General features: G+C 37.9%; 1 protein-coding gene across 1 annotated transcript in view; it reads right to left on the bottom strand.

Annotated features, from left to right (window-relative positions):
* Positions 1-12816, bottom strand: part of NELL2 (neural EGFL like 2) — a 132706-nt gene that overhangs the window by 10437 nt on the left and 109453 nt on the right. Inside the window, exon 16 of the mRNA XM_079304312.1 lies at positions 6211-6351. Within this exon, the coding sequence (XP_079160438.1) occupies positions 6211-6351 (141 nt within the window). The remainder of the gene's footprint in view (positions 1-6210; positions 6352-12816) is intronic.

Here is a 12816-nt window from a genome sequence, read left to right as displayed (position 1 = left end):
TTGCAGTATTTGTGAGAGTGCAGAGATAGAAAACTCCATAAAAATGGGAATTTAAATTGCTCCAGGCTGTGACCCAAGGTTGCATTTAAGAGATTTACTGAGTCTTTCTTGGAAGAGGTAGTCAAAGAAACCCAGAGGCACAAAGCACCATTCTACTTGGCCCTGAGCAGCAAGCAGCCTCTGATTCAGAATGTCTCTACCAAGCAACTACTCACATGGAGACCAACAGTGACAAGTTTAGTATCATTCAAGGAATGTAAAAAGCTACAAAAAAAAAAAAAATCCTCTGTGGCAGTGCTTAGATTCAGAGGCTATTACATTAAAATGATGAAGTTTTAAATATGGATTCCAAAAGGACAACATTTTCAGATAGAAAGATGATTGTTTAAAGATATCATGACAGAGATTCAGTAATTAAAATTATTTGAAAGACAGTTAATTTCATATACTGTAATACTTTTATTCATGATCTTCCTTACACAGTGTATGCTCTTAAAGAAATTATGTGCCATGGAAGAAAAGTTGTCATTGACTCAAAGATTAATAATAATTATATTAATTAATAATTAATCTTATTAATACATAATTATTTATAACAAAAGGGATAAAAAGGTATTATTATTATTGTCTAATGAAAAGCAGCACAATGGAGAGCTGTCCCAAGGGAGTTCCCCAGGAATCTGGGCTGCCCAATATACTTAGTGACCTGGAGAAATGGATGAACAGAGAGATGAGTAACACTGTTGATAATAAAGTATCAAACCCAAATATTAAGAGTGAAATATAGAAGTATTTTGTGATATTGACTGAGGAAACAATAGCATGACAGATTCAATTGAAAAGTACATGGGGAAATCACTGTTCAAAAATCATATCAGTCTTTTGGATGTATTGAGGAAAAAGATCTTGGAACTACTGTAGATAGCTCTAAAAAATAGCTGAATTATACAGACAAAAGCCTCACAAGTGGCCCATGCAAAAATTCACACTGAACTCACAGGGAACACAAAGATGGCACAATTAGAAAACAAAAAGAAACTGTACACACCTTGCTAGAAAATGACAAAAGGCTCAGAGACCCACTGTGATACAGGTGCTGGAAAGTTGCAGCTATCTGTCCTCTGATGAACTGTCCACACTTCCATCCAGAAGACTCTCACAAAGCCCTAAAGGGTCTGCCTGAGAGCAGAATCATTCTGATATTGGTTAGACTCTATTTTTTGTAAAGAAAAGGTGAACATTTTTATCACTGAGAAATATCGGAAGGGATGGCTTGGGAGGGTGGACAATTCCTTTGGTCTGAAGCAACTGAAGTTTCTCAGTTACCTTTGCTCTGAGGAACAGGATTAGCTCAGCAAGGTGCAAGTACCAGGATACCTGAGTGTTTTTGGTTAGGGCACGAAAGGAAGGAGTGCATTTGCCAGGGAACACAAGCTCGTCTGAGTAGAAAGTTCTGCTTCTGTTCTTTTCTGTCCTGAGTAGATCTGTTGACTGGTATAATCATTCTTCAAAGAGCGAGTGAATTGTGAATAATTTATGTGTGAGTTCATGCAAGCCACCTGTGAAAGTGCTTACCAGATGTGGAGGATGAAGAGCTAAGCCTTCAGATGTTGGTAACATCATCTTGACAGAAATGTTGTTTCGCTATACAGCAAATGTGTTCAAATTGCTGTCTTACAAAATATAGTGGTCAAGTTTCTGTTTTATTAGTCCTTTTATAAAAGACCAGAAACTCTGACAATTTTGTATTCTTCCCACGTTCCAGAATATTGAAATACTAATGTGTCTCTATATCTGCCTTCTGTTTGGTGATGCTTAGGTTGGGTTCCCAAATTCAATACTGAAGCCTTAATGCCTATAACTCTACTTGAGATAAATGGAAAAAAGAAAGAGGTGACTTTATTTGCGGACCTTTAATGTTCATAAACAAAAGCAAAAGGATTTTGATAGAACTCTGTGAGTGCTAGTAAGGTTCCTTGCTGAAGAGGGGTGATTTTTTATTTCCTGTTTCCCTTAAGTGCTATCAAAAACAGAGCTTCTGATAAACCTAAGTGTAGGACTCCAAACTGACAGTGTTTTTTCAACTTCAAGCAGTCTCTTGTACTAGTTAAAATACTGGATGCAGTGTGAGATAAATTGAAACATCCTGACAGCCAGCAATTCCTCTGACTTCCAGATCCTGAGATATAGATGCTGGAGTGACCATTTTGGACTCTGCTCAGTCAGTAAGGCTGGGGAGCACACTGAGGCTTACAAAATGCCTCCATCCCTCATTATCCTGGATTGTTGAAAGTAGATTTCAAGTCGAGCCTCAGCCTCTGTGCAGTCAGGCAGGCTGCTCTGTCACACAGAGAAGTAAGTGATTCTAATTCTGGAAGCAGGATGGCAGAAAAAAAATATAAGATACTTCAGAACAGAAAACCTAAATGGGAGTTCACATATGGATAAACCCTTACAACCAAAAAAGATTCTTTTATGAATTGGGCATTCTAGATTGATCTATCCAAATCTTTCATTTGCATCTGTCTCATTTAAAGATTGTAGTACCTGCTGAGAGTGAAAGTATATTGATCTCATATTCTGTACTAACAACAGCTGGTACCTGACAGATACTCTTGGTAAGTCCTAAGGGGCTGCCTTAATTAGGTGAGCTTTCTTTGGATTTGGGTGTGTGCCAAATGCCAACAACTGATGAGGCATAACCTGTACTATTCTGGTGAGAACCAGTATAGCCTCCCTCTTCAGCTGATTATGGGAGCTTTTAGACATTGCAAAGGACAAATTCAAAGGAATCAGGATGTTACACAGAACTGCAGGGCAAACATTAATGGGGCCTGAACTTTCCTATTTTAGGATTCTGCCCTTAGTTGTTCTAGTTTTTTACTGCAGTGAAGCCTGAGGATGCAATATCTACTCCCTTAGCCCAGCTCTCTCTATGAAATGGTGCATAAGAGACAACCTTCAGTACCAATAAGACTGTTTAAAGAAACTATAAAGAAAAGCTGTTGGGGGCAAAGAGGAAGATACCAGTTAATATACCATACTGAATGCTGTATTTGCATATACAAAATTTAAGACTTCCCAAAGCCATACAGTCTCAAGGACTACATGGCTGATATTTCACCTTTTTGGAAATACAATGAGGCATAACATAATTCTATTTCCAAGGGAACAACAGCAAGTGCTGCTAAGAGGTTGAAGCCCTACAGCTGCATTTCCCATAATTTCTCTCCATAAATTTTATAGACACCATAGGGGTACAATGTGAATCAAAACTATTAGCAAAGGGATCTCTAGGTCTTCTATTGCCTGTAGGTACAATAAAATGGGATTATGAATTTTTGCATTCAAGTACATTAGTCAAAATACTCAATATTCTCAGTTACTCAATATTCTCAGTATACTGCTGCCAAAGAAGCAGCAGTAGCCAAGGTCAATAGATGTGTAAAATAGGCAATTCAGTAACTATTATTCCATTATCAAGCACTGATAAAATCTAGTGCTACCAAGAAGCCCAGGTCTAGGTAGGAATATTTAGTATGATGTCCAAAAAGGGGGTAGATGCAGCTTTGGAATTCCATTAAAATAAGGCTTTTAAGGAAATGCTCCTGTGCATCTGTGATTTTAACAGAGGTGTTTCCACATGGATTTTTAAAATCAGAGGCATTGCTGAAAGAAACAAAGAACTGATTACACTAATTACTGAAACACTCTGTGCAGTACTATCAGCACATATTCAGGGAACACAGACCCAGATTTGAGGAAGATGATGTAGAACAATCAAGAAAGAAATTCTAAATCCATACATTCTTGGCTTTTACAGGTTTTTTTCCTCTACAACAAGGAACTCACTTCAAAGCAACTGAATCTTACAAAAGATGAGTCAAGTCAAGCCTATTATGCACTCTATATAGAACACTACTTTGAAGTAGTTTGCACTGATCCTTCTAGAGCTCTGCAAGCTGAAGCACTTGCACAAGACAGAAAGTTTCAGAGGATGCTGGTCCAGGATAGATTTGAAAGTGAGAATTGGAGAACTGCATTTGAAATTTGAGATTAGTGTATCCTGGAACCTGCTGCCCCCTTAAAGTGGCTGTCTAAGATACCATCCACCAACAGCTCAATCTAATCACATCTTACCAGGGGTTACTGAAGCACTATCAAAAGCAATCCATTTTCTTTTGTCTTTAAACCCAGTAGGGAAATCTCTTACAGTGGAAAGATCTGACAGCAGAGAAGACGATTGCTTCTGCTCTACTGTGTTGTGCTACTGCAAGTTCAGCTTTCCACACTGCAATGGCTTTTAGGTTGTCTCTTCACACCCCTTCTGCTTCTATTTTTGTCTGAGACAACATGTCACAAGCTCCAAGCCAATAAGAAGTGATGTGGTAAAGCTAATAAAATATCTAACCTTCCTCCCCATCAAGGCTGGTCTAGGGGGATGTGTCCCTGCCCAGGGGGTTGGAACTACGTCATCTTTAAGGCACCTTCCAACCCAAGCTGTTCTATCACTCTGTGATCTCAAGTTGCCAAGGATCTCAGTGTTTGGAGCTGCAATCAATCAAACTGAAAGTGTTCCACTGTTAGTCACTAGGGTTATCAGCAATGAAGATAGTTTCCTGGCATCTGTGATTTAACTCTAATTACTTGTTATCCTCTGTGTGCGTTTAATAAAGAGCTGCTGGCTCTTGGTAGAAAAGGTCAAAACAGTCTAATAATTGCTGCTTCTGTATACACGTAGCAATCCCCACACTTCTTTTCCCTTGGCTTTTCATTTGTTTAGAAATTGCTGCTTAATTGATACTTGTTTGCACACATCTTAACACAGTCACTTTGTATCATGTATCACTCTTGAGACAGCATGCGCCAACCACTATCTTCAACCCATGAGGTAAGTGTTATACTGACACTGAAGATAAAACTTGGGATATCAAGAATATTTCCATAAATGCCTGGATGGAATATTTATTTCCTGTGCCATGAGTGACAGAAGTGCAAGGTTATAATCACAACTTATTCTTTGCACCTTCCTGTGCTAACTCCTGGCCAGCTAACACTGACATTTAGTTAGTTCTTGACAGAGAAAGCTCGACTTATGGAAGCAGTGGCTGCCTTAAATTGCAGATTCCTCCTGGGAATACAGGCTTTCAGCTGTGATGAAAATGTGTTGAAATAAAGTATTGATGATGGGTATACCAGAAAGGTCATTCTCACTCCTAGAGAACTGTCTGTGTGTCTGCCTTAGAGAAATTAATTCAATTGCTTCCCTTTGGGACTGATGCAGCCCACCAATGTGAGTTTAAACAGCAATAAGAAAGCTTACATTGTGAGCAATGAATATTTCAACACTCAGAGAAAGAAGGGAGAAAGGCTGATAATTTTGCCCTGAGAAGTCCGCAGCAGAAAAAGACTGGTTTGTTCTGTTATTTGAGAGCAGCAGCATGAAATATCTTAAGAGTTGAATAACATTCCTTACTAAGAGATCTGCATCTGAAAATAATTGTGTTCTTATTAATCTGCTGTTCTAACATCATTCATGAACACAGAAAACCTTTCCATCTCCTTGTCCCCCTTGTCAGTCTTGTCCCCTCCACCTTGTGCCAGCCCTACAGCCACTGAGCTGCCTAGTTTGTAATGTGGGTCTCCTAGAAGCAGTGAGCCATTACACGGGAGAAACACCACACTATTAACCAAGGTATAGGTAAGGGGATGCAAAATCGTTTTTTGCAATGGGAAATATTTTTATCATGAACTATTTCAGTGTACAAGGAAAACAAAGTGGAGGAAGTGAGGTCTGGATTGAGGCCCGTTTCTATATACAAAGAATCTGACATATAAACAGATTACTGTGGAGTGACAGATTACAGTGCATGCTATCAGCCCACGGGAAATCACTTATGCAAGGGACAAGCACAGAAGCAGATGTAGGGCCAGAGAAACTGCATTTTAATCACCATGCCTGACTTTATATATTATGTTAATAAACAAAGTAATGCTCCACTAATGCTCCATGTTATAGGAATATTCATATTTTATATTCTTTTGCTTTTGATGATGATGCTTATTTAGACTATAATTCTTTTGGATCAAGGTTTAAATTTCACCGCAATTTTTGAGACAACGCTTGACTAGTACAATCTAAAACACTAGACATTTCCTGTACACTTCCATGTGAACCATAACAGCACCCCACCCTTTTTAGACACTGACCTTCACAGGATTCTCCACTTGGTGAAAACATCCCATTGTCATGGTATCCATCTCTGCACTCGCAGTGGTACCAGCCAGGCAGGTTAATGCAGTTAGCACGGCTGTCACACTGAACAAAGCCATCCGAGCACTCATCAATGTCTGCTCATTGAGAACAACAAAACAGAAGAAAATTCACACAGAGGAAATTGCTATATTCATACAAGGAAAGAACAATATCCCTGGTGTTTCTGCGCTTCACAGATTTATTTTCATTACTGACACTTGAATTTGCAGGATTAATTGCAGTGAAGTTTTGAATTGTTTCCATAAAAGTACTTGGCTAATGAATTTGGGCCTATCAGCAGCAGAGATACTGTTAACCCCAATCTATTGCCTACATAGTAACAACTCATTTTGTCACAATGCATGACAGGTAATCTGACATCTGTTTAAAGAGCCCATAATATGATGAAAAGAATTAAGTCCCAGTTCATATAATAAGATGTTAACCTTTTGAGTAGTGCAGGCTGCTTAATAAAATAATTTTTTTTCCAGGGATATATGAAAACATTAAATACTTACTCTAGTCCTTGCTTTTGGTGACACCAATTTTAGGTTAGAAGGGCTTCCCTAACCTGTGGACCTCCTGTAGATTTATACCAGCACCTCTGAATCTCAATATAACTCACCAAAGAAAACAACTGGGTTCCCAAACAAATGCTTAAATCAGAGGGTGAAACCCAACACATTCTTCTTCTCCTGGAAATTCCTTTGGGAAGTGTGTCTCTTAAATGAACAACTTCCACTGACTAAACTTTACAGTAACAATTCATCTTAGATTTTTTTTGTACACTCACTAGATCCAAAATCCACCAAAGTATGTTCTAAAGACACCCAAACTCAGAGACTTAGCAGAGGTGCAGAGAACTTTGTGACATGTTCATTTCCAGTGCCTTCAGGTACACAGTGAGCTGTACTAAAGAACAGGTCCCAGAGCACGAGTCCTGTTAGCAGTTAGGGAATACCAAGAGTATGGAGTCAAACAGTAATAAAACTGAGTTGTTCCCTATCAGATTCACTGCCTCATTATTGTGTTTTATACCAGAATTAGCATACCTACCTGAGCATCAAGCTGACTGAGAACCAACACAAAGGGAGGCACAACAGGCACAAACAGCCTTCAGAAGCAAAAGCTCTAATCACCCTCCCATCCTCATCATGACTTTGAACAATAAACTCTCAGCATTCTGGCCACTCTGGCTAAAGCAAGGATTCAACCTCTCTTTAAAGGCTGAATCTTTAAGAACTGAAGGAAGAAATTAAGACCCAAACTCTTGAAGTGCATCAGCAGCTGACCTAGAATCCTCTAGGACGCAGGATGAAGGAGAGGTGTGATGTGACTACTGAGATATATGTGAAATATGTCAAAATTCTGCCCACAGTCCCTGCTACCTCCCATTTATGTAATTTTCTATTTTTATGAGGAAGTGTAAACTGGCTAAGAAATTAAACTGTAAGCTTCAATAAAGTAATGAATCTCTTCTCTGAGGATAATAATGTGTGGCTAGATAGACATACTATTAACAAGTATTTTGTGAAACCTATTCAAACACAAACTTTATAAAACCCTGAGACTTCCTTATCCATTGAGGCCACTTTGTTCCACATTTGAAGGTAATAAAAATAGTGTGTGGGGAACACCTGCATAAACTACAAGGTATAGCACAGTCATCCACATTTAGTTTTGAGTTGTATTTTTCTTATACATGACAGGGGGTGTGTGGGATGTGCTCTGGGTGTTTTAATTACATGCCAAATAATTGTTTTAAAATTTTCTTTGGAGTAACTGTACAACTGTATCATGAGCATATTGGTTTATAAAAACTTTGCAGACCCTTGATAAAATCTCATTAGAAATTTTCGCCATGATGCATCAGTCTGATTTTCTATCAACAGTATCTCTAAATAGGCACCCCTGATGTCCATTATCAGTATTTATGATGACAAAAATTACCAATACTCCTGCTGCAATAATGCAGCAAGTGTGTATTTTGCTGCTTTATGCACCACAAATTAAGTCATAAGTCCCTATTGGTTTAAAACAGAATTTTCAACTCCACTGTGAACCAAGATAATCATCTGAGTAGCTGTGCTGCAGGACTGAGAAATGCCAAACCTTTACAATCTTCCACTGCTCAGTGTGTTTCTTTCTAAATCAGTGTAAACTCTGGCCTTTTTCTTGTGAGCAGCCAGCAGCCAGAGGGACCTCAGAGGTGTTTGAGAGATCAGAGGAAGATCAATGAAAATTATGTTACAGTAGTGAGAAAAGGTTGGCTGGCAGTCTGTGTCTTATCTACTTCTACTCGCTCAGAAAGCCACGGATTACTCCTGAAAAAGGAAAAGAAAAGAAGAAAGGACTGCAATCTGGAAGTTCCCTTCCCATGGGGAATATGTGCCTGGCAGACAGCTCGCCAGGCAGAGCAGAGGTGACCGTGCTGAAAGCTTGGGTTCACCTGGTCAGTGCAACACAACTCTGGGGCTGGCTAAAGCTACAAACCTCAGAGAACCAACAGGTCATGTTCATCAGAGGCTGAAAGAGAAGAGCTGTTGTTAAGACTTGAAATTGGTCTTCTACTGGCTGCTTAATAACATTGCATTAAGACACTGAATTGCATATACTACCTTGGGAAAATGGAATATATTTATTGGTGATGACCCAGATAAACTAGTGCTACTTAGACCAAAGTAACAGATATGAATTAAAGAAAGTCTGTGTTCCTCTCTTCAGAAAAATTTATGTGTGAACCTATAAGCCTTATAAGTAAGTGTAAGGGCAGTATCACATGCACGAGCAAAATTCATTCAGATGAACTCATTGATTATTCAGGAAAAACAAGCCGTGAATGTCACACTGGTAAAGTGACAATAAAACCAACTTCTCTGTACTTATTTGCTAACTAGCTGATGAATCTGTAACACAAGAAGTATTACTTGGGATGAAACGCTTCATCTGATGTCAAGAAACAAAGAATACATTTCTTCCCGTTTTGTTATGACTGTATGCAAAGTTGAAGTGGAGTTATATATGAAAGTCTCCCATCATAAGCATGTATGGAAGCACACTGCAAGTCTTGAAGAATGTCTTACTTCCCACAGATTATCTGCCATTGCATTGGAACCATTGCTGCCTCCATGCTGAATAAACCATTACTCCTTTCATGATTTTGCAGCAAAGAAAAGAAATCCAAAACATTTTTCATCTTTAACATTTTAGTCAAATGACATCTTAAGCATGTGCCAGCAGATTTCAAAACATAGATATTTCTTATGTATAGAATTTTGTTTTAGTTCTCACAGCTAATGCTGATTATTAATTCTAGTAGAAACATGCTCTGTAATGGGACAAAATATTACTGTTGCAGCTCTGTTAAACAAGAAATGTGTCTTACAAAGCAAAAGCACTGATTTCACAGAAGAATTTCTTGACATTTGGATAAAAAGATTTCTGCTTTCAAATAGGCATAGCATGGCTCAGGAAGTGCTGCAAAAGTATCCACAACTGAAATTATCTTATTAGTATGAGAAAAGCAGACAGAAATAATTTTCCCCTGTCCTATGGTGAAACCTTCTTGCATGAATCATCTTGCAGCTGCTCAGTCAGAGGTGTGAGATGACAAGAGAAGGAAAATTGATTGAAGTTTTGCTTGGCCAGTGGCTATGGTCTATCAGTGTGCAATATGGAATATTAACAGTGATAATGAAGTCCTGTTTGATACTGTACTAGAAAAGCATGGAAAATGAAATACTACTCTATAAAAGAAATTTAGCAAAAGGCTATATATTTTCACTTATACCAGTCAGCTTTCTTATTTTCATATTTAGTTACTCATTTTTCAACTCAAAATTTTAAATTTTTCTTTTTCTGAGGCCTCACCCTAACAAAGTAGATGCACAATCAAAGGCATTTTGAAAGTAAGAGCTGTATATACCTAGATCCCCTTGACATGACATTTGTTCTCCCAAATACCTTCTTTATACCTCAAGATCACTCATTTCCTTAACTGTGGCAACAGTTTTAGCTATTATACCCTTTTTCTCTTGGGAACACTGAGAAAACTCAGCTCCCTGAAGAGTAAAATAAGATCATTAGCAAATTATCCATGGCTACAAAAAGAAGAAAGGAGAACTAGCTGTCTGATTCACATTATTAGAGAATTTCTGTATAATAACACTTTTTGAAGACTGAAAGTGGTATAAAATTGCCAATTAGAAAGACAGCAGTTCTCTTTCATCCAGCAACAGGACCAAGCTCCAATATAGTCAAGGTATGGAGGAGGGGTATTGCTACCATTTTATATTACTCACTTCAAGACATAAATATTAATTACCGAGTCCTCTCTTAGAAAAGCCTGCATTCACATACTTATAGAGGCACAGAGCACAACACAGTCTATGAATATTTTCTGTCATAAACTTCTTTATCCAGGTCAGTACAAACCAAAGTCCTTGCTTGCCAAGATGTCAACACCACAGATTGGAAGCTGTGAATATTTAGAAGTTAGTTGTCTCCATACTGGAATTTTTTTCTGTGACAGAATAATACATGGCACCTAGCTAAGACTGCAAATTAATAGAGATTCCCAATTGCAATTTTATCACTGGATATGGTTGTAGAGATTAATGAGCAGCCAACATTTTCCAAAATATTCAGTCACTCCTGACTCAGGCTAAATTTGAGAACTGATTTCAATGGCAAGAGCCTTTCCAGCCTCATGTTAACCTTCTGAGCCATCCACATCCCAGCCCCACACACAGTACAAACAGCCCCAAATACAGTGCAAACAATAGAAAGAAAAATCATTTCAGCAGCAGATCACTGAAGAAGTGGTTTAGGAGACTCTGAAGCTGCTTAAATGGATAAATCTTCAATATTTCATGTGTGCATTTGGAACAGTCAGACTCTGATATGCCTTTGCATATGTCAATACAATTTCAAGGATATTATGTCTGGCTTGTATGTAAAAGGTCATGTTTCAACTATTCAAATTTATGCTCAGATAACAGAATATACAGTAGGATTAAGATGTTTGGCTTATCTAATTTTAGTAAATACATATGGAAGGAGGAAAATGCCTTATTCAGTAGGACTGAGTGAAAGTTCACTGTACTACATGAAGCATTTGCTATCAATGACTCAGTTTCCTGGACTAGCCTTGGAAAGGGTTAATCTCTACTGCAATTTCTAGAGTTCCATCTCTTGCACTTAAGAACTAAGAAGTGTTTGTGTTGGTTTTCATGTGGCAACAGATTTCTAATATGATAATACTTCAGAAGACCCTCTGTTTAACCAGACCTTTGATTTGAGATCTTATGCAAAAACAGGTCAAAGAGGAGAAATGTAAGATCCTGAAAGTAGTTCAATATACTGGAGCTATCTTACAAAAACAAAAGATCAGCTTTTGGGATTTACATCCTGTACATTCTCATATACCATATCCATATAAATATCATGAAGAGGCTTAAAACACTTTAATAATATAGTGGGTAAGAATGCTGACATAATTCAGGAAGACATCAGTTATACCAGAAAACATTCTCATATACCATATCCATATAAATATCATGAAGAGGCTTAAAACACTTTAATAATATAGTGGGTAAGAATGCTGACATAATTCAGGAAGACATCAGTTATACCAGAAAACCTAAGTTGTTTGAAATGACTTCTAAATCTATTTTGTATTTTGAGCAGTTCCTTTTTTTTTTTCCTAACACTGTGTCTGACTCCAAAAATATTTTTTTTCCTTTGTCAATCACAGTCCTAGAGCCTGATTTTGTTTAGAGTCTCACTTTGATTTGCTATCTTTGAGGAACTCTTTAAAGATATATCGTCTTGAATACTACGGCACTCTCTTCACTTTATGGGTTCTCACATCAAAGTTGTCATTAAACCATAGAAGATTCTTGATTTTAACTACAATTTCATCCCAAAATTTTATTCATTTACAAGTTTAAATCACAAAGAGCAAGATTACAGATGGCCCATGGGACACAGCAGAGGAGAGGAGTCACCCACAATTCTATCTTACCATAACACTTAGTTCCATAAGCAAAAGAACTTTCTCTCCACAGCACAGAAACACCAGTTATCTCAGATACAGCCTTCAGAGAAGAATGAAGACCGTGGCCCTTCCTCTCCCTGCTCCCCTGCTAATGAATTAGGCCCATTTTGGGGAAAAAAAAATTGGAATGCCTTTGGAGTTTCTGTTTCTATATCAACACCTCCCAGATCTAGTAGAACTTCTGCTTAAGTCATCTTAAATTGCCTTGACAGGTGGAGTCGGTGCTGCAGATGATATGTTCTTCACTAAGAATTTCCAACTGTCATGTTGCACAAAAAAAATAGCTACTATTATAACAGGTCTTTTTTCTTTTTCTCTTCTTTTTTTTTTTTTTTTAATCCCAGCAAGACCATGATTGCAGTTTATAAAGTACCCTGTCCTCGGAAAACTAATTTAGTTACATTAATGAAAAGGAAGCAAAATGTGATTGAGAATGTAATACAGAATTATAGTTCATTAATTCTTCAAGTCTGCAATTTTCCAGACTCCTGATCCCCCATTG

This window comes from Erithacus rubecula (assembly GCF_903797595.1).
Source record: "Erithacus rubecula genome assembly, chromosome: 4".
Classification (NCBI taxonomy): Eukaryota; Metazoa; Chordata; class Aves; order Passeriformes; family Muscicapidae; genus Erithacus; species Erithacus rubecula.
Note: the sequence above shows the minus strand (reverse complement) of the source record. Positions and strands in the feature narration are given on the sequence as shown.